This window comes from Peromyscus maniculatus, chromosome 4, assembly GCF_049852395.1.
Source record: "Peromyscus maniculatus bairdii isolate BWxNUB_F1_BW_parent chromosome 4, HU_Pman_BW_mat_3.1, whole genome shotgun sequence".
Taxonomy (NCBI): Eukaryota; Metazoa; Chordata; class Mammalia; order Rodentia; family Cricetidae; genus Peromyscus; species Peromyscus maniculatus.
Window position 1 is genome coordinate 11785243 of NC_134855.1, and position 27255 is coordinate 11812497.

Here is a 27255-nt window from a genome sequence, read left to right on the forward strand (position 1 = left end):
GGTAGACATCCCTCCTAGCATCCCTGCCACCTGGCGCCCTGACACAACTTGTTAAAACCAGTTAGAGAGCCCCCCGGGGAGGTGCCTCAGCGGGCAAAGCACTTGCTGCACAGGCTGGAGGAGCCCCGGCACTCGCATGAAAGTTGGGCGTGGTGGCACCTGGCCCTGGGGGCATGTGCCTGTAACCCCAGCGCTGAGTCGTAGAGTTGGACAGATCCTGGGGAACGACATCTTAAAAATTAGGGTGGAGAGTGATAAAGACAACCAGCAACACCCTCTGGTGTTTGGTATACACACACACACACACACACACACACACACACACACACACACACAAACATGCATACCTACACATGTGCACACACACATACACCCATACACACTCACAGACATGCATAACCTGTGTGTGTGTATCCAAACAAAAAAGAAACAGCTAGAAAAATTTCAAAGCTCGGTGGTCCACCTCAACCTTCTAATAATGTTTCTTGCTGTGTGTTGATGACTTTAGATGAAGAAGCATTATCTAAGTCATAGGTAAGCATTCTGTACATAGTGACCTTGTAGTGAGAAATTCCTAAGGGCCTGGTGCTGGGTGAGGCTACATGTCACTGCCTCTATTTCTCCTGGAGGCGACGGTAAGAGTCGGTCTTTATCTCTGAGGAGAAGCTGCCCAGAGAGTTGACATGCCATGTTTGGTTCTGTAGCCAAGGAGTGGCAGAGCTGCCTGCAGCCCAGAGTCCAGCCCCTGAGTGACAGCACCTCTCACCTCAACTACCCATACAGAGTGGGCCTTAGTGGAAGAAGTCCACCCTTGATTCCTCCCAGGAGAGGACGGAGATGGGGGTTGTGGTATAGAGGTTCCTAAAAGTTTGGAAGGAAAGGCGTCCTACCTGCCGAGGGGAGCCAGCATAAAACATGCCCTTAAAGGTCGATGATGGGCAGGGGCACTGTTGGACTCCAGCCTGGACAGCTGCTTCCCCCCCCCCCCCCCCCCCCGAACCTTACTTCTAACTGTAGAATAGCAGTTCAAGGACAGGAGTCCACACGCTAGGACAGTTGTCACGTTGTACCTTGAGTACCACGAGCAGTGGTGGAAACTCCTGATGTCACTTTACCCTCATAGAACCTTGTCAGAAGTAGGGCTCTAAGGCCATGTTCTCAGAGCTCAGGGAGGTCCTCCTCCACACGGGGGCTTGGTCCCCACCCAGGTACCAGAGGACCCTTGGCCCTACCTCACACTCAGTACTTTTTGGTCTCTAGATAACAGGTCCATGGAGAAGCTTGTGGATTCGATTTGGCTATGACCCTCGAAAACACCCAGATGCCAAAATTTATCAAGTCCTTGACTTTCGAATCCGTTGTGGAATGAAATACGGTAAAAATAAGTTTATTTTCTGTCTTTGTCTCTTTGTGTCCTCCATTTATAGCACTCTCCTAAAAAAAAAAAAAAAAAAAAAAAAAAAAATCTATGTATGCGTGTATTTGAGTATAAGCACGTGTGTGTGCACGTGAGCATTCCTGTGCACACACTTGGAGGCCAGAAAAGAGGGTCAGGTGTCCTTTGTCACTTTCCACCTAGTTCTTTGAGACAGAATCTCTTCATGAACCTGGGACTCACATTTTCTCAGCCGGCTGGAAGCCCGCAAGCCTCAGCGACTCTGTCTCTGGTACATAGACACACTGGCAGACCCGGAGCTTGGGTCCCAGGATGCCTGCAGGACGTCCAGCTTGCTGTGTAGACGCTGGGTCCTCACTTGAATCCTCATGTCTGCACAGCCACCTCTCCTGCCACCATCTCTAGCCCTCTCTTCTATTCTTGGGCCGAATAGCATGGCTCAGCAGTTACAGCAGCACATATGCTTGTGGAGGATCCTACTTAATTCCCATTACCATGTCAGACGACTCACAACTGCCTGCAACTCCAGTGCCAGAGCATCCATGCATCCATAGGCATCTGCACTTACATGTACATACCAACACACACACACACATAATTTTAAAATTAAATGTGTGTGTGTATGTATATGTGTGTGTGTGTATGTGTGTATATATATATATATTTTATAAAATTAAAATTTTAAAATTACACACACATTTTAAAAAGTCTATTCCTAGCAGACACATGTGTCTTTAATCTCAGCGTGTGAGATTAAAGGTAGCACATACCTTAGTCCCAATATTCACAAGGCAGAAACAGGTAGATCTCTGTGAATTCAAAGCCAGTATAGTCTGTATAGTGAATTCTAGGGCAATCAAGGCTACACAGTGAGATCCTGTCTCAAAAAAAAAAAAAAAAGAGTCTATTCCTATGGAGTGACTAGAAACATTTCTGTACCCCACCCTCCCTCCTTAAGCCCTCCCCCTCTGAGAATCTGTGGAACAATATAAAGGATCTTGGATATGAAAGTGCCACCTCTTTGCTGGCTGTGTTGTGGCTTTCTAGTTTATAAACAAGGACCTATGCACAGGTCCTACTTAAAATTTTAAGCCTAGGATGTCAAGGAAACCACATAAGGTTATCAGCGTGTGAGAATTGCTAGATGTGCTGGTGTCCCTTCCTTCTGTAGGTGGCAGATGGAGTTGGCCACTTTAAACCCCTGACAGTTGCCCTGATGGGTTGGCACCTACTTCTCTCTGACACATGGCCCTTGCCTGTAGGTTTTGGCTCCAGGGACATGCCTGTCAAAGCAAAGCGCAGCACGTACAACTACAGCCTCCCCATCACTGTCAAGAAGACATGTAAGTGACTGGATTGCCTGCATCAGGACATGGCCAAGGGAGGTGGGAGAGGTCTGCTGGCCGTTCCTTACAGGTGCAAAAGGCCAGGCAGGGTGGTCCCCACTCCCTCCAAACCAAAGCACTTCCCTGCTCCCATGTAGCCAACCAGCTTGTCACCATGCATGACTTGAAGCAGGGCCTGGGCCCATCAGGAACAGACGGCCCACGGAAACTGACCTACAATAAGTACAAGCTCAAGGTAAGTGCCCTCAGGCTCTAGTGGAAGGTCAGGTGTGGGGATAAAGCATCTTTTCAGGGTTGGGCACTTGTGACCCTGGGAAGGATCTTTGACTGACCCAACTCTCTGCCTACCAAGTGCCTTTGCATTACTCCTACCTCAGACCCCTCCAGAAACAAAATGAGAATTTGGAGTGCCATCTACCCAAGGCCATGAGGAACTTGGGCCGTCTGGGCAAAGAGGTGGTGACAGGTCCTGGAGAGGACATCTGACACCAGCAGATGTGTGGTGGCCCCTGGTGAGCCTGGCTCCCTAAGGCCTGTAGCTGCTGCCAAGATGACAGGACTCGGGCGTAGACATGAGCACAGGCCAGACCAGAACATCTGGGGCTCAGCTGTGGGTTGACATGTGTGATGGGATGGACCCAGACCTCCAGGGCTCATATTTTCATCAGTATCACCCCACAGTGGTTAGCACACTCCCACACTTCTTCTGATCCCTCTACAGTCCCGGGAGAGGCCAAGATCGTGTGTTCTCTACCCTGAAGTCCTGCTTGAGTGGCTGTGACTGAAAATTTAAGTTCAGCAGAGATAGGCGACATGAGGGAGACAGCTGATCCCTCTAGTGCCATCATGCCTTGGCTGTCAACGTCTTGGGACCTAATCCTTGACTTCAAGGCTATGTTCCAAGTGGAAAAAAGAGAAAATGATACTCATTAAACCCTGCCTTCCTCCCCAAAAAGCAGTCCAGGGAGCATGCAGGGGCACACAGAGTGACTAATTAGAAACAGCTGGTGAGGAGTAGACCAGATCCTTTTGGAAGGTGCAGAAGGCAGAGCCCAGTCCAGGCTGGTGGCAGCCCCATGCTGTAAACCGGCAGGCTTCCCAGGGGTCTGAGGAGGGCCTGACTGCCTCCACCCTCCAGAACTTCCTGGGGAGTGAGAGCCTCCTTTCTCCACATCTGCTGGCCACCCTGGGCCTGGGGACAAGCCAACTCCATAGACTCCCGTGAAAGCCACAGCATGGCTGTCCTCAGCACTGTTAGACCCTAGGGGTCTGCATAACCATCCTGTTCTCTCCCCTCCTTTCCTCAGGATTCAGTCTACATCTTCCGGGAAGGGGCTCTGCCACCCTATCGACAGATGTTCTACCAGCTGTGTGATTTGAACGTGGAGGAGTATGTATGAGGGGTCCTGTGCCACGGATGGCCCGTGGGACTCTGGGCTAGAACTCACTAGAACAAGACCAGTGTTCTCTGCAGCTCTCCCTGCAGTGAGCTCTAAGGGAGACTATGGCACCGGGAGTTGGGTGCTGGCCTTGGTCCTGCCAAGTGGGCTAGAAGGCAGGAACCAACAACTGTGGCTGCACTGTGCCCTGGAGAAAGCAGCCCTGCTTGCTAGTAACAATTGCTTTTGCTAGAGTCTTTCCCTGGGCATGTCCTTGATTGACACGGCTCCTGATCTGGACACCTGTTTAGAAGACAAGAGTGGGCACAGCTTGGAAAGGAACAGCAGTGTGTGGGGTCTAGGGGGAGCATGGCTGTTAGCAGAGAAGTGGGCCTGGGGTACACCCAGCTCTCTACAGTTTTTAGTTCTTGGTTTGGCTTTGGGGTTTTTTTGGGTGGGGTATGGTGCTGTTCAGAGACAGCAAAATATTAAGGAACCCAGCTGGAACCATTCATCCCTGCAAGCTCTTCGTTACCCACCACCTCTGAGACTTCCCTCTGAGCACTGTTTGTCACACAGAGCCTGTGTAAGAGCCTCCCCATTGGCATCCTGTTCCCACAAACCCATGCCCATAGAGCTGTGCTGGAACTCTGTCCCATGAGCCACCACACATGGAGCCACCACATGAAGCCACACTCTGGGGCTCTGTAACGTTTCTCACCATAGAGCCCTGTCCCTGGACTCTGCCCACACAGCCTCCTCTGCCCGCAGGTTGCAGAAAATTGTTCACCGCAATGATGGGACAGAGAGTGTGTGCACAGAGAGAGATGGCTGGTGTCTCCCCAAGACCACCGACCACCTGAGGGACACCATGTCACTCATGATTCTGCAGACCATCCGCTCTGAGAGGCCTGGTGAGAGCCACATGTGCAGGGAAACCTCAGACCTGTTGCTGACAACAGCGGAGACCCTCATGCTGCCCATCATCTCCTCCTGTGGGGCCCATGGCCCCTCACTGCATCCCCTAGCTCCTTCTTCAAACCAAACCAGGGCTAGCCCCTGGTGCAGTGGAAAGTGAGGCACTCGCTGGGCAGGGGGTCTGCAAGGGACTCCTTCCAAGGTAGACAGTGGGCACTGGAGTAGAGCAGGGCTTCCTGGCTATGTTGGGGACATGGGCACAATCTCTGGGCGTCCAGTCAAGGCTGTGAACCTTTTCTGGGAATAATGGTGTATGCCCTCTGAAGTTACATAGGGTCCCAGGCTGCTCATGGCTCTCTCCAGAAAATGCCTTCAAAAATGCCTTGTGAGGCTTCACCTTCCTGGGTCTCCACCCTCATTCTTTCCATAGTAGCTTCTTCAGGACCACTACCTGCTGTAGTAAATGTGCTCTAGGACCCCTGGGAGCCAGCATTGGGAGACACAGTCTTCTTTCCTTCTTGCACAGCTCTCTTCTCCGACCCAGGTAAGGCTGATCGTGGAAAAGGACAGCTGATGTTTGAGTCTGGAGAGGAAGGCGAGGAGGAAGAGGAGGAGGAGGAAGAGGAGGATTTCAAGCCCTCAGATGGGAGTGAAAATGAGATGGAGACAGAGATTCTAGATTATGTGTGACATAGTGCTGGTCCCAGGCAACCAGGTAAGATTAGCAACTGTCCTCAAAGAAGCCAGAGCAAGGTCACGATAGTGAGGGTGGCCCTAGAGGCACACACCTCTGAAGAAAGCTGGGGTCCTAACAAGCAGGCCTTGGTGTAGGCAGACGTTTCTGTTGCACCAACAATTTCCAAATACCCAGCAGCCACTTCCCAAAATACCACACAGAAGCTTATATTAATTATAACTGTTCAGCCAGTAGCCTAGGCTTATTACTGACTAGCTCTTACGCTTAAATTAACCCATAATTCTTATCTGTTTAGTCATGTGGCTTGGTACCTTTTTTCAGTTTAGCGTTCTCATCTTGCTTCCTCTGCCTTTGGCTGGCAACTCCTGAATACCCTTCCTCTTCCCAGAATTCTCCTAGTCTGCTTGCCCTGCCTATACTTCCTGTTTGGCTACTGGCCAATCAACATTTTACTAAACCAATTCGAGTTTCATATCTTTACGGTGTATAAGAGCATTATCCCATAGCACCCTGGCTCTGGTTGTGACCCACTGCTTAGTACTGCCTTCTGCCCTGGGTGTTTGAAGACGACCCCAATGCCATGCAGATGACCCAAGGCAAAGACCAGCAAAAGCCAGAGATGGGCGTGGTAAAGCTGGGGGCACCCATTCTGGCAGAGTCTTGTGAATGTAGTGACAGATGGCCTGAGGAGCCTGGTCTGTCATCACAGACAGCCAGATGACCCCTGGTTGGACACCATCTGTCTGGGGTAGTATTGGTAAAAGCCAGGCCCAGCCATAACTGTCCTGTTAATGAATTTCCTAGGCGTCTGGGTGTCTCAGCATGGGGGATTATAGGTGGGACTGTTTCTCTCGCCTGAGGCTCTTTAGCACCTCATTTGTTCATTCATTCATTCAGGACATGCTGGTGTACCACAATGGGACAGTTGGGACAAGCCTGTGCCCCACCCACCCAGGGTGCTGAGATGAGGGCACTGGGCAACCTCAGGCTGGCAGCCTGACTTCACCAAATGGACCGGCTCTTCAGTTCCTGGAAACACCCCGTTGTCCCACAGCTTCCTGTTGTGAAACCAGAGACGGTCACGTCCCTGCCAAGCTGGCCTCTCTGGAAAGCTCCTCCATGCATGGCCTTCCGAGCCCCAGGGCAGCAGCACCATTTCCTGAAGGGTGCTGAGCCGGAGATGCACCATTGCCTTGTTTCTCTGTGGCCTCTGTCCCTTGAACAGCTTGGCATACACGGTCAAGTCACAGCAATTCCAAAGCCAAATGCCTCAAGCCAGCCCATCCTCCTGACAAGATTGTCCTCACCCAGTGTTTCATTTGGCCCAAGTGAGCACCCCTGGGAATGGGGAGCAGCTGGACATCCCTGTGTCCCCTGCTGACCCTGCTTCCTGCTGCTTCTAAGAATGCTCAGCCCAGAGGCAGGAAGTAGTTCTTCTCTAGAGGCTGGCCACCCTTGCCTGTCCCCCACAAGACTTCTGTCACAGCAGCTGCCAAGACACCTCAGCTGGGAGTACTCCCACTTCTGAGCTGCTGCCCAGCCTGGTCTTTGGGGAGGAGATCTAGGTTCTGTCCCATCTACCCAGGAATGCCTTGACTGCAGATCTGAGGAAGGCGCTGAGCGAGGAACCCCATGCCCTCTGAAGGCCTTGCCCACACAGGGCCCAGGGCAATGGTAGTCTTGCCTTAGGTTGGCCAGACAAGAAGGACTTCCTGAGGTCTAGCCACATTTTGCAAAGTATGGTGATTCTTCTCCTGAATTCCCATGTAAATAAAAGTGCTTTTAGTATAACAAATGTAAAACTCCCTCAGAAGCGCTGATGTTTCACGCAGCTGACGACCCATCATCTGACTTCACGGTTGCTGAGTCTTGGTGCATATTGCACCCCTGTCTTGTTCTCTATTTGTGTTTTGCTGACTGTGTTTGAGAAAAGACCACACTCGTCTCTAACAGAACTGCAGTGCTGTTTGGAACTTGCTAGCCGAGATTCTGCAGAACTGGAGGATTAATTGTAGGCAGTTGGCTCACAGCTGAGGTACAGGTCCACAGTCTTCAGGGCATTGTGTCGTCTGGAGAGTCAGTGAAAGGCTGCAGTCAAAGGCAGCATGCTGGCTGCCCCGCCCCCTTCTCAGGCCTGCAGTAGACTGCATGAAACCCACCCACATGGAGGCTAAGCTGTCGTGTCAACACCCACTGATTTAAACAGCTTTTCATCCAAAAAACAGCCTCACGGAAACATCAGAATGTTTGACCAGATGTTTTAGGTTTGTTGTTGGGTGGCTTGTTTGTTTGTTTGTTTTGAGACAAACTCTCTCAGGTCCCTGGTTGTCCTGGAACTCACTATGTAGACCAAGCTAATGTTGAACTCACGGCGATCCTTCTGCCTCCACTTCCTGAGTGCTAGGATTGAAGGTGTGTACCACCATGCCCACCTTGACCAAATATCTGGGTACCATGTTAGTCAAGTTAATACCTGGTGTTGATCACCGCACTTAACACAATTTCCAGTAATTTCTAGTTCTTTCCAGCGGCCCTTTGGCCTCTGGGGGCACCTGCACTCGTGTGTGCATACTCCATACAGGTACATACACATAATTTAAAATAACAAATCATTGAAGTACGTACGTTTAACAATTAATAATTAGACAAAGTAACATGATAAACTTGGAAGGCTGCTTGGGGTCATTTAAGCCTCTCTTCTCTTTGTGCTTGAGGTGAGTCCTGCAGGCCAGTGCCTGAAGGGAACTGCGCTCACACAGGTTAGACCCCACTCACTGACTCACCTGGCCTCACTGCATCCTTATGCCTGTCTCCTGCCTAAGAACAAAGTTGAAGCACCTCTTCCAGGGCACATGTAAACAAGAAAGGGAGTTGCAGACCCTGCAACTTGCTGTACCAGGAGCTCCTTGTCAGAGCTTCTCTGGAGAAACTGAGGCTCAGGCCACACAGCTGGGGAGTGGCAGCAGCAGCCCTGGCCTGAGTTGTGGTTGTAGTTCTGCTTTTTGTGGGACCAGTGTTGGTGGATTTCGCTTTTGAGGAAAAATTTTCTCTCCCCCACAAAAATCAACCATCCTTAAAACACCTGCCTAAATCCTGAATGGTTTATGTCAGTGGGGTTAATGTTCTGTGTGGTCCTATCACTTGACCTTGATGCTTTCAGCCCAGCCTTGGGGAGCTTGTGGATGGTGAACATCCAGTTGTGAACCTAGAATCTCCCCATAAAGAACTCCACATGCCATAAAAAACATACATCCAGTGTCAGCAGCAGCTGGCACTACTGGCTGTGTGTGACAGAGATGTGTCCTTTTGGGTCTGTCACTGTAGATACAGGCCACTCCAGTGTTGGGGAAGTGGACATGAGGACTCTCCTTCCTGCTCAGTGTTGCTGTGAACCTAAAAGTATTCTCAACGCTAGATACAAAGAGGCCCTTTCCTCTGTCCCCTGCTTCCCCGTCCTGTTCTCCTAGCTACCCTGCATTGTTCAACCCAGTACAGAATTGCTTTCTTTAGCACTGCTTCTCAGAATCAGTAGTTGGCACAAACACAACCTGTGTGTTTCCTGCTACTCCACCTCTGCTGTGTCCCAGCTTCCTGCCCTCTCAGAGCTGCACACCTACTGTGCACCATGGAGATCTGCATGTTGGCTTGGGCACAACACATGGACGCACTGGTGCATGTGGGTCTGAAGGGTCCCCTGTGCTCTGAGCTGGGGGCTTGGGCTCCTGGATGTGAGGGCCACCGGCCTGGGAAGACTGGCTATGCCTGGCCAGCTGCCATGCCTTCCAGGTGTCCAAGGTAACTGCACTCCTTAAAGTTGTGTCTGTCACTGATAATCTTTTCCTGGTAGCCAAAGTACACATCCCTAGGATGGTGGCCGTTCTCATACTGGCCTTCGCCTCCAAGCCCAGTACTTTCCTCCTCCCTCTCTTCTTTCCTCCCTCCCTCTTTCTGCACTTCTACTCCCAGGCTTTGTCTCTTTCTACCTGTGTGTGCCCCAGAATCCTTGCTTGTGTTCTGTGGGGAATCCCACCCCAACCTCCAGCAAGGCACAGAGGTGAAATAGACTCTTTATCTGGAGGTGCCCCCAAGCCCTGGGGCCACACTAGGTTTCACTCTGGTAGCCCTGCTCCATCTGTGCCACCATGTCCGCCTGGAGTTTCTTGTCCTCCCCTCCCAGGAGACTCTGCCTCCAGCCGTCAGCTCAGCCTGCACTGCCCCACATCCCTTAGTGCAAGCTCTTGGAGTGACCAAGGGTCAGCCACACCAGTGCCTAGTAGCACACAGCCACCTCTGGCTTGGGAGTCCCTCGTGGACTTCCCACTAAGGTAGGGGCATTCAGCACTTGAGATGAAGCACACCATTTTTCTGAAGGTGACACTAAACCCCAAACTGACGGAATTAATACGACAGAATGCAGGACACCCAGCACCCAGCCAGGGCTGGCCCTGGAGGCCCTTCCCTCACTAGCCATGCCACCTGCCTCTGCTCCCAGGTAGGCAGTAACCCACACAGGTGCCCTATGGGCACCACTAAGGACCTGGGAAAAACAGACCACCCCACACCTGTGCGTCTGTGAGTACACGGTAGGCGTGCACACGACCTTGGCTCCAGCTCCATAAATACTGGAGAAGTGGCGAGAAGGACTGCCTAGAGGCAGACACTCACCATGGGGCGCCTGGAGGTTCTGTTTCTTGGCCTCGCCTGCTGCTTGGCAGCAGCTTATGCTGCAAAGGTAAGCCAGAGGGGACTGTGGCCCTCTTTCATTAACATCTGGAAACTGGGGACAGTGTCTAGAGTATGGAAGACAGAGAGGTCACAGAAAGGGAAGGAGTAAAAGGCCAGCAAGCCCAGCAGCCCTCCAAGCTCTGGTCCTGCCTGGGCCACACCCAGCTTGTCTTGTTCATGGGAAGCCTAGCACAGCATGCAGAATTGTACTGAAATCTCACACCAGGAGCAGTTCTGCATGTAAGGACATCCTGTGCACTATTTGGAGCATTTATACTAAAAAACCCACTATTGCTCTGTGGTTTCAGGTGGGCCTAAGTCTGGCAAGCCTACCTACAACCTCTGGCTTTTCCCCTTCTTAAGACCCCACCCCCACCCCTGCTAGAGAGAGAAGCAGCTTGCCTGATATTACACAGCAACCCCATCCTGTTCTTGAACAGGAATCTGAAATGTCTGTTCCACATCAGGGGCCTGACTCCCAAGTAACCTCCATTTCCTGCTCTTCCTGAGAGGGGAGAACCCTACCTGCTGTATGCAAAGCTCCCCTCCAAGGGCCCTGAGGAGGCTGCCCCAGCTCTTCTGGAGCGCCTCTGAAGTCTGCCCTTGAACCATCATTCTCCATCTCTTGTGTGTGGACAAGTCACAGAACGGCATGAGGCCCTGCACGGCCCCAGCTCCTCACCACGCTGCTTTCCAACCCACTCATGCTCCAACCCTTGTCGTGCTGTCTTGGGCCCCAGAGACCACCCTCCCTCCCCTGGAGCCTGGAAGTTGAGGTGCTGGTGCTGGGCTCCCGCCATGGGAAAGAAGTAATTATCTTTCTTGAGAGTCCTTTTAGGGTGTTAGAAGGACCTGAACTTTCCCACCACTTCTCTGCTGCCAGCCAACACACTGGCCAGCATCTCTACATCCTTGAGTCCCCACCTGAGACACTCGGGTCAACCACTACCACACAGACACACTGAGAGGTGACATTCCCCCCGCCCCCGACTTAATCCCCCCCTAAGCTGGCTTTTAGACTCCTCCCAGTGGCCCGGAGGCTGAAACAAGGAACCTCGGATGCCCCAATTGTCTGTGTAGTCTGCCCAACTCCTCTGTCCAGTTTCCTCACCCAGGATAGTAGGGAGCTCATGGGCATGGACTTCAGATTCCCAGGGTTGCTGGGATCCTAGCTTGGGCCTGCAGCCTCAGGCTGCCTACTTCCCTCTACCTGAAACCTTGCACAGGGGAAAAGCAGGAGGCCACACTATCACTGCTGCCAGGGAAGCAGAGCTGCTCCTGCATGTGTCCTGGACAAATGCAAGAAGGATGGGAGGGGACATGCACTGGCCCAGATGTTGGACAGCCTTGTCTCAGCAGAATGACTTTGAGTGGGAAAGCCCCGCACCTCAGTTTGCAGGGACAGTGGGCAGATGAGCACCTGCCTCTAGGCCACTTGGTAAGACTACACACCAGCAGAGCAATGGTGGAGCACACCTTTAATCTCAGCACTCAGGAGGCAAAGGCAGGTGGATCTCTGAGTTCGAGGCCAGCCTGGTCTACAAAGCGAGTTCCAGGATAGTCAGGGCTGTTACAGAGAAACCCTGTCTCGAAAAACAAACAAACAAAAAAAAGACTAGACACCAAGTGGCAGTATTGATTGGCCTTGTGAGGGCTTGGACATGGGGCCACCAGATCCATGCCCAGCTAGCTAGGCAATGGGAAAGGTGAGGGAAGGAGAGTCAGGTTTCAGAAACATTCTGGTAGCACTGAGCATCCACCACGGTCGGCATTTGACAGGCCTTCCCTCTGACAGCCAGCCTTGGGGGGAAATTACTGTGACCCATCTTACATACCAGGTCTCAGCCAAGATCTAGACATCACTCCAACTGAGCAGAATATGGGCTGGAGGAGCTTCGGACAGCTGTAGGAGGATGTGCCAGCACTGGGTGGGGGTGAACCAGCCTCTCTGGCACTTGGCAGGGGACCTGCTAGCACCCTGGAAACGGCTCAGCCAGCCACTCTGGATTCAGGCTAACCATGCCCAAGCCCATCTGACCTTGCTATGTGTCACCTGCAGCTGGGTGCTGTGTACACAGAAGGAGGTTTCGTGGAGGGCAACAACAAGAAGCTCAGTCTCTTGGGTGGTGACTCGGTTGACATCTTCAAAGGCATCCCCTTTGCCACCGCCAAGACCCTGGAGAATCCCCAGCGTCACCCTGGCTGGCAAGGTGGGTACTGGGTGCTGGCTGGCCCTCGCTAGGCTGGCCCTAGCTGGTACTCTTCACATCTGCCCCTTCTCTCACTGTAGGAACCCTGAAGGCCAAGGACTTCAAGAAACGATGCCTACAGGCCACCATCACCCAGGACAACACCTATGGGCAAGAAGACTGCCTCTACCTCAATATCTGGGTCCCTCAGGGCAGGAAACAAGGTCTGGATCACAGTTTCCCAGAGGATCCCAACCCCACCCCAGAGCTTCAAAGCCTGCCCTGGGGTGCATTTGGTGCTGCAAAGCCAAATATACCTGAAATCAGGGCTGAGGCGAGGAGGGGGTGCCCACTGCTGATCCTTGCAGCCTGGGCTGAGCACCTGCTCTAACACGGTTAATGAGCTGGCTAGGGAGAGGGCCTGCTAGTGTCTGAAGTCCCTGTCTCCCCCTTTCAGTGTCCCAGAACCTGCCTGTGATGATCTGGATCTATGGAGGTGCCTTCCTTATGGGGTCTGGCCAGGGGGCCAATGTCCTCAAAAACTACCTGTATGACGGGGAAGAGATCGCCACTCGGGGCAACGTCATCGTGGTCACCTTTAACTACCGTGTTGGACCCTTGGGTTTCCTTAGCACCGGGGATGCCAACCTTCCAGGTATATTGGAACAGTGAACATGCTGAACCCTGTGAACTCTGAACCCAGCAGATATATGCACTCCAGAACCCTCTACCCTGACAGCTACGGGAAGACCCAGAACCTTCTTCAGAGTCAGGGAGGACTGGAGCTGAATTATGAGACCTGGGAGCTCTAGGCAGCCATCAGGAAATGAGAGAGACCAAGGGACCGATAGAATGACAGAGACACAGCTGAGCGGTGGCACACGCCTTTAGTCCCAGCACTCGGGAGGCAGAGCCAGGCGGATCTCTGTGAGTTCGAGGCCAGCCTGGACTACCAAGTGAGTCCCAGGAAAGGCTCAAAGCTACACAGAGAAACCCTGTCTCGAAAAACAAACACACAAACAAACAAAAGAATGACAGGCACACAAGTTGAGTCCTGGAGAGCAAGAGGGAAGCTGAGGTAGAGTCGAGTGGACAGGGAAGCCAAAGGACAGACGGACGGTAGGAGGCATCACATGTAGGACTTAAGCAGAGCCACCAGCCGGCTTTACTGTGCCGCCCAGCCCTGCATTCCGCTCAGCCTCCTGGAGATCCAGTTTGCCATCCTGGGCTCTCCCAGGGTGTCGATGCAGTTAGGACTGGTTCCCTCCTGCCCACATGACTTGCCACCCTCATCTCTAGCCTCCTCCAACTCTAGTTGAGGGCCCCTCCTGATGAAGGCTACTCCTCTTACCCTCAGGTAACTTTGGCCTTCGAGATCAGCACATGGCTATCGCCTGGGTGAAGAGGAACATTGCAGCCTTTGGGGGCGACCCTGATAACATCACCATCTTTGGGGAGTCTGCCGGAGGTGCCAGTGTCTCTCTGCAGGTCTGGCGCCCTCTGCTGTGGAGTCTGACCCCAAGATGAAGGGAGGGGGGCCAGTGGGGCCTGGGATAATGGTCAGAGCAGGGCGCAGCCTGTTGACAGGACTTCTGGGTGTTGCAGACCCTCTCCCCATACAACAAGGGCCTCATCCGGCGAGCCATCAGTCAAAGTGGTGTGGCACTGAGCCCCTGGGCCATCCAGAAGAACCCACTTTTCTGGGCCAAAAAGGTAAGTGCAACAACAGGGCAGGGGTAGCCAGGGTGGGGACTTTTCTCATTCCCATGTTGTCCTGGCTCTTCTGTTTGCCCCAACCATTCCGAGCCTGACCACTGCCTCCTCTAACCTCCTGCCTCTGCCTTCCCTAGATTGCTGAGAAGGTGGGATGCCCCACAGACGACACTGGCAAGATGGCTAGGTGTCTGAAGATCACAGACCCCCGGGCCTTGACATTGGCCTACAAGCTGCCCTTGAAAAGCCAGGAGTGTGAGTGGCTGCTGCTGGGTGGGAGGCCTGTAGGTTAGAAGTCAAAAGGGGGCCCTTGTGGGGCAAAGCTGAGCTCTAGGATAGAAAGATGGCTGACTGGGCCTGCCCCTAACTTCCTGCCACTCCCCCCTAGCAAGCTGCAGTGGTAAAGGGGGGTGTATACTGATCTCTCTTCCCTTCCTCCAGAGAGACTTTAAAGAAGCCAAACATGGCCAGGTGTGGTGGCACACACCTTTAATCCCAGCACTCTGGAGACAGAAGCAAGCAGATCTCTGTGGGTTCAAATCCAGCCTGATCTACACAGTGAGAGGCCAGCCAGAGCCACATAGTGAGATCTCCTGTCTTTTTTTTTTTTTTTTTTTTAAGATTTATTTATTTATTATGTATACAATGTTCTGCCTGCGTGTATGCGTGCAGGCCAGAAGAGGGCACCAGATCTCATTATTGATGGTTGTGAGCCACCATGTGGATGCTGGGCACTAAACTCAGGACCTCTGGAAGAACAGCCAGTGCTTTTAACCTCTAAGCCATCTCTCCAACCTGAGACCTCCTGTCTTAAAAAAAAAAAAAAAAAAAAGAAGAAGAAGAAGAAGGAAGGAAGGAAGGAAGGCAGGCAAAACATGAGTCCCAAATAGCAGAAACCCATACATAGTTTCAGGAAGATATGTGGACCCAGACCCAGGGCCTCTATGCCAGATGGCCACTCTTTACCTCCCTTGTTAATGTGGCAATCATTTGCAAATTTCCAAATACCTCCTGTGGTGTTTGGACCTTCTGGCTGGAGCTGCTACCAGCAGACATGAAGAAACAGCCTGCCAGCCTAGGAGATGGAATTTTTTCTTTGCTTACTCTTCTAAAGCAAAGTCTAGCAGTCAGCGTTGGTGCCCTGCATCTCTTCTGTCTTTTTATATTATAGATCAAACCCAGAGCTTATGCATGACAGGCAAATGCTCTACCTCTGAGCACCTCTGCTATTCAAACAAACTATTTTGGTTGGGGTGCCACTTCAGAAGGCCTGGCTGTGCTGGGCCCAGGGGTCTCCACCAGCTGAGCCGTGCACGGGCCAATTGGCAAGCCTGGAGGGCAGGCCGACCTCGTGCACAGTGACTGAAACCTCATCCCTGGTGTAGGTTCAACAAGGAAAGAGGGAGGGAACGGGGCACTGAAGCGGGAGAACAGGCAGCCCTGCCCTGGCCTGTGGAGCAGTGAACCCTCCACATGGTCATGAGACAAAGTCTGGGAATGCTCTTGCCTGTCACAACCAGAGAAGGGGACCACTGACATCTAGCAGGTTAGGCTAGGGACAAGTTCGGCAGTGCATACATGGCCAGTCATCCCCATCACAAGCTGACTGTGGCCCCAGAGTCCCCGGGGCTGGGGTCAAGGAACCCTGGTCTGGTCAGAAAAGGGAAGAAAGAGGTCAAGTCTAGTGCCTAAGGTCAAGGGGAGGACCAGGCAGGCATCTGAAGGTACAAGAACCTGTTGGCTCTCCCTCTCAGACCCCATATGGCACTATCTGGGCTTCACCCCTGTCGTCGATGGAGACTTCATCCCTGACGACCCCATCAATCTGTACGCCAATGCCGCTGACATTGACTACTTAGCTGGCATTAACAACATGGATGGCCACCTTTTTGCTACTGTTGATGTACCAGCCATCGACAAGACCAACCAGGATGTCACAGAGTGAGCAGGGGGCCCAGGGCCCAGGGCAGCATGGACTGGGAAAGAATAGGCCTTGCTTGGGGGGCTGGCTCAGAGGCGGGGGGTAGGGCGAGAGTGAGGAGGTGGGTGCCGTGTTGGGGTGAGTGCAGACATGCTCCTGTCAACACCAACGGCAGGTCTGGTGTCTGTCTCACCCATCCCCATGCAGGGAGGATTTCTACAGGCTCGTCAGTGGAAACACTCTCAACAAGGGCCTTAAGGGTGCCCAAACCACTTATGACCTCTACACTGAGTCCTGGGCCCAGGACCCGACCCAGGAGAACAAGAAGAAGACAGTGGTGGCCTTTGAGACCGACATCCTCTTCCTGATACCCACGGAGATGGCTCTGGCCCAGCACAAAGCCCATGCCAAGTGAGGTTCTGGGAAGAGGTGTGGGGTGGGGAGGCTCCTGAGGGGACTGCTGCAGGTTCGACCAAGGCCTCTTGGCTAACTAAACCATGAATTTAGCTCTGGGCTTCCCGTCAGTCAAGGTTAAAAGAGTAATAGAGGCACATATATCTTGTCCAATCATGTGAGAAATATGAATTCAGATGGAGAGAAATGAATCCTTGACCCTGCACTATGGGAAGAGGAGGCCTCCGAATATTTTGTAGAGTGGAGACATGAACATTGAAGACCCATGACTGTGGGCGGCAGCCTTTCTTTCCCTGGGTATCAAGAACTCCAGTTCAGAGCTGGGCGTGGTGGCACACACTTTTAATCCCAGTACTCAGGAGGCAATCTCTGGGAGTTCAAGGCCAGTTGGTCTACATAGTAAGTTCCAGGCCAGTCAAGGCTACAAAAGAGTTTCTTTGTGAGTCTTGGGGTTCCCTACCCTGCTCCTCCTGGCCTCTCTACTGGGCCTTACCTCCCAGTGGAGCCCCCTTCCAACCCAGCTGTTTCTGTTCCCTCAGGAGTGGCAATACCTATTCTTACCTGTTTTCCTACCCTTCACGGATGCCTGTCTACCCTAAATGGATGGGGGCTGACCATGCCGATGACCTCCAGTACGTCTTCGGAAAACCCTTCGCCACCCCATTGGGCTACCGGGCCCGAGACAGGACTCTCTCCAAGGCTATGATTGCCTACTGGACCAACTTTGCCAGGAGTGGGTAAGATGTGGGGTTGAGCCAGGATCAAGGGCAGCAGACTTGAGGACTCCTTTGTCACTGTGGCCTTGTGGGCCTGGGTTCTAGCCCTGTCTCCTCACTTAGACAAACTTCTTATCCTCAAGTATTGGTAGCCAGTTTGCACATGGGCAGAAGAGCTGCTGACCCAGCCCCAAGGCCAAGTACATGCTCATCATGACTGAGTATCAAAATGGCTGGGACAGCCAACCTGTCTATGTGCAGAGCTGTCTGGGAGCACAGGTCTCCAGCTGTAGCAGGCTTTTTTGGACCGCCAGCCTCCAAATCATGACACAGAGAGTTAATTATGAATGCTTGCCCTTATCTTATGCTTGTCCCACTAGCTCTTTTAACTTAACCTGTTTCTCTTCATGCCTCAGGGCTTTTACCTTTCTTTCATTCTGTATGTCCTACCTTTCCTGCTTCCTCTGTGTCTGTCTGTCTGGCAGATGGCTGGCCCCAGGCATCTCCTTCTTTGTCTACTTCAATTTCTCTCAAGCCTAGATTTGTCCTCCTACTTATTCTTGCTGCCCGCCAGCCCTTCCTATCCCTCTACTGCCTAGCTATTGGCTGCTCAGCTTTTATTAGACCAATCAGGTGCCTTAGGCAGGCAAGGTGAAACGGCAACACATCCTTACATAGTTAAACAAACAAAAGTAACACATCTTTCCACAGTTAAACAAATACCATACAAACAAATGCAACACACTTTTACATAGCTAAATATGCAACAAAATGAACAAATATAACACGTCTTTACATAGTCAAAGTAATATTCCACAACATTCAGTCTCCTTGTAGTCTTCGATACTTATTCAGTCTCTTCTCACTCTGCAGGGATCCCAACATGGGCAACTCACCCGTGCCCACACACTGGTACCCTTATACCACGGAGAATGGCAAGTACCTGGACATCACTAATGAGATAACTAGCACTTCCATGAAGGAGCACCTAAGGGCCAAGTTCCTGAAATACTGGGCTGTGACATACGAGGTGCTGCCCACAGTGACTGATGGCGAGGACACCCTCCCTCCCTCTGAAAATGACTCAGAGGCTGTCCCTGTGCCCCCTGTGGATGACTCAGAAGCTACCCCTGTGCCCCCTGTAGATGATAATTCCCAGGCTGCTCCTGTTCCACCCACAGATGGCTCTGTGGAGGCTCAGGTGCCTGTTGCCATTGGCTTCTAATGTCTTGTAAGCCTTGGCCTCAGGGTCCTCTTCTTAGCTCTTTCTTAATAAAGCCTCAGCTTTGCCCACCTGGTATTGGTCTTTGTTCCTAAAACAGCCTGGAGGAAGGAAGGACCCTCAGTCAATGGTGACAGGCACTTGGTCTGTCCCTGCCAATCCTCAAGCTGCGGAAGTCAAAGGACCAGCTCTAGCTTAAGAGCAAACACACAGCACCAGAGATGTTGAACATGGGGAGGGGGTGGGGAGGGGGGGTCTCTTGCAGGCAGGAAGCAGCACCCTGGGATCCTGGAAGATCACTTGTCGGGGTCATCCTCCAGCCCCGGCCAGCATGTGTGGCAGGGAGGCAGGGCCATCGGGGCACAGGCCGTATAGGGAGCTGGAACCTGGCTCCCAGGCTGCAGGAATGCTAATGGGAAGACACACACTACAGCCGTAAGCACTGCACCCTGACTTTCCCAGGCAGCAGGGGATGGAACCCTGAGGCCGGGCCAAGGGTGTCAGGAGTGTCTCCATAGGAAAGGGGTTGGCCAGGATCCTGCCTGTCTGTGGGTAATCCTCCTCCTTCACCCCTCCTTCTTCCTCTCCTCCTCTGACTTACAAATGACTTTGAAGTCCACATGTCCCTAAACTGTGGTCAAAGAAACATGCAGGCAAGCTTCGAGTGCTCCCCTTTCTCCGCAGCTGTGGGAAAGCTTTCTTTTGGCTAGGAAACCATCCTTGCAAGAGGCTTTTGTTTGGAATCTAGGTCTTACTGTATTGCCCAGGCTGGTCTTGAAGCTGGGCTCAAATGCTCCTCCTGCATCAGCATTCCAAGAATTATGAGCTAGAGCTTATAACAACTATTTATATTAAATGAAGTAATTATATTTTGAGTCAGAGTTTTGCTATCTCAGGTTGGCCTCCAACTCATCATCTTCCTGCCTCAGCCTCCCAAGTGCTGGGATCATAGGGGTGAAACATTGTGTTTACCCTGCAAGCATAAAATTCTTTTTTAAAAATTATTTATATTTTATGTACATTGGTGTTTTGCCTACATGTGTATCTGAGGGTGTTGGAGCCCCTGGTACTGGAGTTATAGACAGTTGTAAGCTGCCATGTGGGTGCTGGGAATTGAACCTGGGTCCTCTGGAAGAGCAGTCAGTGCTCTTAACTGCTGAGCCATCTCTCCAGCCCCTAAAATTCTTGAAATTGTGATAAACAAGTCAGCAAGAGGGCTGAGCAGGTGAGAGCACTTGCTGTGAGAGTCTGACTCCACATGAAGGTGGAGAGAGAGAGCCTGACTCCATCAAGTTGTCCTCACCTCCAGTGTGCTCATCCCCCCACAAATGAAACATGCTTCTTGTGATAAAATATATGTCTTAGGGGCTGGAGAGATAACTCAGATGTTAAGAACACTGGCTGCTCTTCCAGAGGACCTGGGTTCAATTCCCAGCAAACACATGGCAGCTCACAACTGTCTATAACTACAAGCATATATATCCAGAGGATATAGCATCCTCACACAGACACACATGCAGGTAAAACACCAATGTACATAAAATAAAAAATTATTTTTAAAAAAATACATGTCTTTGGCCGGGCGGTGGTGGCGCATGCCTTTAATCCCAGCACTCAGGAGGCAGAGCCAGGCAGATCTTTGTGAGTTCGAGGCCAGCCTGGTCTACAGAATGAGTTCCAGGAAAGGCACTAAAACTACACAGAGAAACCCTGTCTCAAAAAACCAAAACTAAACCAAAACAAAACATGTCTTAGGCTAATTGAGCTATCTGCAGGAGAATTACACTGTTGTACCACCATCACTGCTACCTCTTTTCAGAACTTTTTCATGCCCCCCAGACAGAAACTCTGGATCCACTGAACACTGGCTCTCCACTCTCCTTCCCTACCTGTGACCTGTCATTTCAGCATCTGCCTGTTCCAAATGCTTCTTCTAAGTAGGACAGACAATGCACTACGGAGGCCTGTCCATCCATGTTCTCCAGGCCCGCTCCCAGCTGAGCAACCCTACCCCACCCCCACCTGCTGCTGGCGTTCGAGTATGTCGAGTACTTCTTTTGATTGTTGCAAAATTGGTAGCAATGCACTCACTTTCAAGTTTGAATGACTTGGGTCCTTTATTTTTCTTTGCTGATCTAACTAAAGGTTTATCAATTTTACTCATCTTTGCAAAGAACCCAGTTCTCTACTGTAGCTAGAGTTTTCCGCCTTGCCCACAGTCAGGACAAATCTTTGTCACCCGCCAGTCCCACAGCCGCTCAGACCCAACCAAGTAAACACAGAGACTTATATTGCTTACAAACTGTATGGCCGTGGCAGGCTTCTTGCTAACTGTGCTTATAGCTTAAATTAATCCATTTCCATAAATCTATACCTTGCCACGTGGCTGGTGGCTTACCGACATCTTCACATGCTGCTGGTCATGGCGGCGGCTGCAGTATCTCTCCGCCTCAGCCTTCCGCTTCCCAGAATTCTCCTCTCTCCTTGTCCCACCTACTTCCTGCCTGACCACTGGCCAATCAGTGTTTTATTTATTGACCAATCAGAGCAATTTGACATACAGACCATCCCACAGCACTCTACTCTGTTTATCTCTGTTATATATTTTCCCCATTTTTGTGTGTGGAGCATTGTTACAGGAATTCTGTCACTGGCCCACCAGCCAAGTGAAAGAAGTGTTTTGGTCCAAGAGGCAGGGTTTTCAGTGGGAATGGACATGACTGAAAGAAAAGGCGGGGCTGAGGGATGCATGGTCTTTTGGAACAAGGAACCAGCAGTGAGGCAGCAGCAGTTAGCGACTTGGTTCAGATTCCCCATTCTGTCTTGTGATATTTGTACACAAATTTTACTGATAATAAATGGTTAAGTAATCTTTTGACTTCCATTTTCATCTGGCGCCCAACGTGGGGCCTTGCTAGACCATGTGATGGCCACTCTGTGGTCCAGTGGAGGCTGCTGCCTTCTCAAGGATGGACACCCCTGCTTTGCTGCATTCCTGCCTTCCGGGGCTCAGACTCGGCCCACTGCTGCCCTCCCAGATCCATTCTGCTCTACATGCACACAGGAGCTGGTACAAGTTTTGATTCCATCACCTTGCGCATTACACTGTGTGCTGCTACCCTCCCAAGCCCAGGGCAGGCAAGCACTAGAGCAGAATCTAGTGTGGTATATAGCTGCTCTCTAGAACCAATTTTACTAAGTGGGAACAAGTGCTGGAGTCGAGTCTGGTATGGCTCAAGCATGCTGAGCTTGAGCTGCCTTGGTGCCTCACCTGCTCCACCTGCTGGTCCAACATCATTGCTACATCTACAAAAGGACTGAACTGTGTTAAGTTATTGGAAAATTTTAAACGGTAAACCAGGATTTTAAAAAAGGTAAAAGAATAAGGGGAAAGGACAATCTTAAAACCTTTCCCAGGTCAATGCTTGGAAATATCACAATGCAGGAATTAGGACCCTACTAACTGCTACTGTGGACAAGATGCTAGAGAAACTAATTGAGGAGATAAACTTAGCTGGGATCAATACAATGTTGGCCATAATTATTATCAATCTGGTAATTTATATTTTACCCTTAAAAATGGTTTGATAACTGTGCCAAATATGAGAAATTGACTGACAAAAGCCTTAGAAAATGGTACTAATGATAATATCCAAAACTTGGAAAAACTTACTATTCAAAGGATACAAGCCTTAGAGAAGTCTACTACTGATAACACAAGCCTCACAAATAGTTACTAAAGAGAATAATACAGTTTTGACTGACAAGATAAAAGATTTAGAAATATTTACTGAAGAGAGTAAAAGGGTGACTGGTAATATGCAAACCTTAGAGAAGCCTACTGTTCAAAATGCAAGCCTTAGAAAATGCCACTACTGATAATCACAAGCCTTAGAAAAATTTACTGAAACAGATAATAAAAGCATTCAGACACAGACAGAAGAATTCAGAGGAGAACCAACCTCACCATTACATTATGAAATTAGAGAGGAGAAGCCCAAGGTTATTAAAAAAAAACCACCCTTAATTTATCCAATTACCATTCAAGAAAAACCACCAGACAATAGGAATCCCCAAGGCCATGCAGAAGTTAAATGGAATCCTAGAGAAATGTTAGATTTAAGGAAGCAATAGTTTCCTATGGTATACATTCATCTAATGTGAGGCAGATGATGAATACATGGTCCGCTCAGAACAAACTTACTTCACAAGATTGGAAAGATTTAGTTACAGCAGTATTGGAATATGGTCCTCAGTTACAGTGGTACAGCTGGTGGAGAGAAGCTGAGGCCCTCTAACAGCAAGGTAGGGTTAGAGGTTATCAGATTTCCCAAGATCAAATCCTTGGGTGAGGACTGTTATACTGATGTGGATAGTCAAGCTACATTTGATGAACACACCTTATCCCTATGCCGTACAGTAGCCTTAAATGCTTGGGGAAAGATTCAAGAATCAGGAAAGAGGCCTGAGCCATTTACTAAAGTTATAGCCCAAAAGAAGCCTTCACTGAATTTTTAGAAGGATTGACTTCAGCTATAAACAGAATGATATAAGATCCAGAAGTTAGACTACTGTTAATTGAATCTTGGGCTTTTGAAAATGCTAATTCACACTGGGTGGTGGTGGTGCACACCTATAATCCCAGCTCTCGGGAGGCAAAGGCAGGTGGATCTCTGAGAGTTCGAGGCCAGCCTGGTCTACAAAGTGAGTTCCAGGACAGCCACTGTAGGTAACCCTGTCTTGAGAAACAAACAAACAAACAAACAAAATGCTAATTCACAATGCAAAAGGATAACTGTGCATTTATAGATAAGATCAGCACCCATAAAGGAATGGATCCAACACACAGTCAATATTGTCAATATTGAATCTCATAACCATGACAATACTTAGATAGGAGAGGTGATTTCCAAAAGCTTGAGAAAAAAAATCAAAATGTCAAATGTTTTAAATGTGGTAAACAAAGTCATCTAAAAAGGAATCATAGACAAGGCATTCCCATAAACAATGTTTTTTTTTATAGAGATAACCCGAACAGAAGTCCTCAACCTTCTGGAGTATGTGGAAGATGCGGCAAAGGTCGACATTGGACCAATGAATGCAGATCAACAAGGGACAGGCAAGGCAACCCTCTACCATCAGGAAACACCATGTCGAATTTGGTTCAGTCATTCCCTGTTACCATGAAGGAACTCCTCCACAAAGCAATTAAAGGACCTAATGCCTATTGTAAAAAACCATACTGCTCTGGATGACAGGACAGCTTTAGAAGATAAAACAAAAATTTCAGGAGAAACCATAAAACAAATATTTTGGCAAAGTTCAATAAATGATCAAAGACCAAGGTTAACAATACAGATAAATGCCATCAAAGTTGAGGGTCTTGTAGACATAGGGGCAGATGTAGCTATAATTGTTCTAAAATCTTGGCATCAAAATTGGCCACTTCAGGAGGTAAACATTCAGCTTCTAGAGACTGGAACTTTATCTCAGGTGAAACAAAGCACAAGATGGGTCAAATGCATAGGGCCTGAAGGACACAGAGGAAAATTAAAACCATAAGTGGCCAAATAGCAATGAACTTATGGGGATGTGATTTATTACAGCAGTATTATTCAGATTAATATTCCTCTAATCTCAGAAACAAGCCATAAAATACGTAATGCTTCAGGGAGAAATGTTAAAAGGTATTCTCTAGAGTGAACACAGACTGTTCAAGTTGTTACATAAACAGGAGCCAATGGCTGGTGACTCCTATAAGGTACCAACAGCCCTAACTTTAAAATGGCTAACTGATAAACCTGTCTGGGTGGAACAATGGCTTTTGACACCAGAAAAATAACAGGCCTTAGAACAGCTGGTACAGGAGCAGCTAAATGCTCAACATATTGAAGAATTGATCAGTCCTTGGAATTCTCCTATATTTGTTCTTAAAAAGAAATCTGGAAAATGGAGAATGTTAACAGATTTGAGAGTCATAAATAAAGTAATTCAGCCAATGGGCTTTCTACAACCTGGAATTCCCCTGCCCTCTCTATTAACTAAAGGATGGTATATTATAGTGACTGACTTAAAGGAACATTTCTTTACAATACCTTTACAAGAACAGAATAGAGAAAAATTTGCCTTTACAGTACCTACTTATATTAATTCACGGCCCATTAAAAAGTATCAGTGGAAAGTTCTCCCACAAAGGATGTTAAACAGCTCCACCCTGTGCCAATATTTTGTACAACAACCATTAGAAATAATTTGTAAACAATTTCATTGATCCATAATTTATCATTGTATAGACAATATCTTACTAGCTGATCTGAATGTAAATACCTTAGAAGAAATGTTTGAGGAAGTAAAGAAAATATTGCCTTACTGGGGATTACAAATTGTTCCTGAAAAAATACAAAGAGGAGATTCTATCAATTACTTAGGATACAAAATAGGTTTACAGGGGCTGGAGAGATGGCTCAGAGGTTAAGAGCACCAACTGCTCTTCCAGAGGTCCTGAGTTCAATTCCCAGCAACCACATGGTGGCTCACAACCATCTGTAATGAGATCTGGTGCCCTCTTCTGGCCTGCAGACATATGTGCAGACAGAACACTGTATACATAATAAATAAATAAATCTTTAAAAAAAAAAAAAGGTTTACAGAAAATTCAACCCCCAAAGGTACAAATCAGGAGAGATCAATTGCGGACTCTTAATGACTTTCAAAAATTACTGGTAGACATTAACTGGTTATGGCCCACAATTGGATTAACAACTCAAGAACTAAGTAATTTATTTCAAACCTTACAAGGTGACAAGGACAAAAATAGTCCAAGAAAATTATCAGCTGAAGCTGAAAGAGAATTGGCTCTGGTAGAGAAGAAATCACAGGATGCCCATGTGCATCAGTTGGATCCAGAGCTCGATCGTATCCTAGTCCTTCTACCTTCTACCCACTCTCCTGCTGGAATTCTTGTGCAGAGAGAAGATAACATTCTGGAATGGATATTCTTGCCACACAAACAGAACAAAAAATTAAAGACCTGTGTTGAAAAGGTTTCTGAATTGATTCTGAAAGGAAAATTGAGACTTCTTCGATTAGCAGGAATAGACCCAACAGAAATTGTAGGACCTTTTACTAATGCTGAAATTTCATCTTTATCGACAGAAAATAAATGTTGGCAAAGAGCTTGCAGTAATTTTTTTGGAGATTAATAATAAATATCCCCCAAACAAGAGATTTCAATTTATAAAAAGAAACAATTGGGTCCTTCCTCACATTGTATGGGGATCACCAATACCTGGAGCCCCTACATTCTATACTGAGGCAAATAAATCAGGAAAGGCAGGTTATAAATCAAAACATTTAAGTAAGGTGGCTTAAAGCCCTTATGACTCTGTTCAAAAGTCAGAACTATATACTATTATTGTATTACTAGATTTTTCAGAACTTTTTAATATAGTTACTGACACTCAATATGCAGACAGAGTTGTTTTACATATTGAAGCTGCTGAACTTATTCCAGATGATTCAGAATTAACTTCATTATTTATGCAATTACAGGAAATAGTCAGGAATAATCACATATATATCTAACACATATCAGGTCCCATACATTTCTACCAGGCCTGTAGCATCAGGTAATGATGAAATTGATCAGTTATTAGTAGGAAATGTGCTGGAAGCCTCAGAATTTCATAAGAAACACCATGTTAATAGCAAGGGTTTGAAAAAGGAATTTCTTATCACTTGGCAACAAGCCAAGGAAATTATTAAGAAATGTCCTACTTGTTCTTTGTGTAGCCAAATTCCACTACCTGCAAGGATTAACCCAAAGGTTACTCAAAGAAATGAAATTTGGTAAATGGATGTTTTCATTTTGCAGAGTTTGGAAAATTAAAATATGTACATCATACCATAAATACATATTCAGGATTTCAATGGGCAACTGCTTTGGGTTCTGAAAAGGCTGATTCTGCAATTATACATTTATAAGAAGTCATAGCCATGATGGGGATACCTGTACAAATTAAGACTGACAGTGCTTCAGCATATGTCTCTAGTAAAATAAAGCAGTTTTTTGCATAGTACAACATAAATCATATTACAGGTATACCACACAACCCTACAGGGCAAGCAGTTATAGAAAGATCTAATTGCACTTTACAAGAAATGCTTAATAAACAGAAAAGGGTAATAATTACCCCTAGAGATAGATTGCACAATGCTTTATTAACTTTAAATTTTTAAATGCTATTGAAAAAGGAACAACAGCTGTGGAGAGACATTGGTAATAGAAAGCAAAACAAAACACTTGAACTAAATCAGCCCATATACTTTAAAGATGTGCTGACTTCAGAATGGAAACCAGGATAATGTGTCATGTTGGGGAAGCGGTTTTGCTTTTGTTTTCCCAGGAGAAGAAAAACTATGGATACCATCAAAATCAAATCTTGATAAAGATTAGATTCGAACATGAGAGATCTCTTAGTGAGGGGAGGTGATAGAGGCGACAGTTCATCAACTGATGCGGAGAGTCAACATGTCCAAAGGGAAAACTCCCCAAATTAGTTCTGTTTTTGTCTTTCCTGGAAAATAAAAACATCCAACTATGGAATATAAAGACCTTTT

At 48.7% G+C, this 27255-nt stretch overlaps 2 protein-coding genes across 5 annotated transcripts in view; both read left to right on the forward strand.

Moving 5' to 3' along the window:
* The window catches only part of Gtf3c5 (general transcription factor IIIC subunit 5), a 21181-nt gene extending 13643 nt beyond the window's left edge, over window positions 1–7538 (forward strand). For 2 of the 3 annotated variants that reach the window (XM_006983358.4, XM_042275037.2), the window contains exons 6-12: window positions 1261–1375; window positions 2659–2739; window positions 2880–2977; window positions 4050–4132; window positions 4893–5035; window positions 5566–5754; window positions 6634–7538. In XM_006983358.4, the coding sequence (XP_006983420.1) occupies window positions 1261–1375; window positions 2659–2739; window positions 2880–2977; window positions 4050–4132; window positions 4893–5035; window positions 5566–5729 (684 nt within the window). In that variant the 3' untranslated portion in view covers window positions 5730–5754; window positions 6634–7538. The remainder of the gene's footprint in view (window positions 1–1260; window positions 1376–2658; window positions 2740–2879; window positions 2978–4049; window positions 4133–4892; window positions 5036–5565; window positions 5755–6633) is intronic. The other variant, XM_006983359.4, reaches the window with a different exon arrangement.
* Window positions 6656–18710, forward strand: Cel (carboxyl ester lipase). 2 transcript variants are annotated; one of them, XM_016001876.3, is made up of 11 exons: window positions 6656–8000; window positions 12521–12671; window positions 12752–12874; window positions 13108–13305; window positions 14008–14138; window positions 14256–14363; window positions 14501–14618; window positions 16118–16304; window positions 16492–16695; window positions 17238–17435; window positions 18288–18710. In XM_016001876.3, exons 4-11 carry the CDS (start codon window positions 13128–13130, stop codon window positions 18637–18639), a joined length of 1476 nt encoding a protein of 491 aa, XP_015857362.2. In that variant the 5' UTR covers window positions 6656–8000; window positions 12521–12671; window positions 12752–12874; window positions 13108–13127; the 3' UTR covers window positions 18640–18710. The 2 variants fall into 2 exon arrangements, with proteins under 2 accessions (XP_015857362.2, XP_006983419.2); XM_006983357.4 differs by lacking the exon at window positions 6656–8000 and adding an exon at window positions 10288–10468.
* The last annotated feature ends 8545 nt before the right edge of the window (window positions 18711–27255 follow it).

Coding starts and splice junctions, on each gene's coding strand:
- Cel (XM_006983357.4), top strand. CDS start 10,403: ATGGGGCGCCTGGAGGTTCTGTTTCTTGGCCTCGCCTGCTGCTTGGCA. Junction 14,364..14,500: donor CACTTTTCTGGGCCAAAAAG/GTAAGTGCAACA, acceptor TGCCTTCCCTAG/ATTGCTGAGAAGGTGGGATG. Junction 16,696..17,237: donor CAGCACAAAGCCCATGCCAA/GTGAGGTTCTGG, acceptor CTGTTCCCTCAG/GAGTGGCAATACCTATTCTT.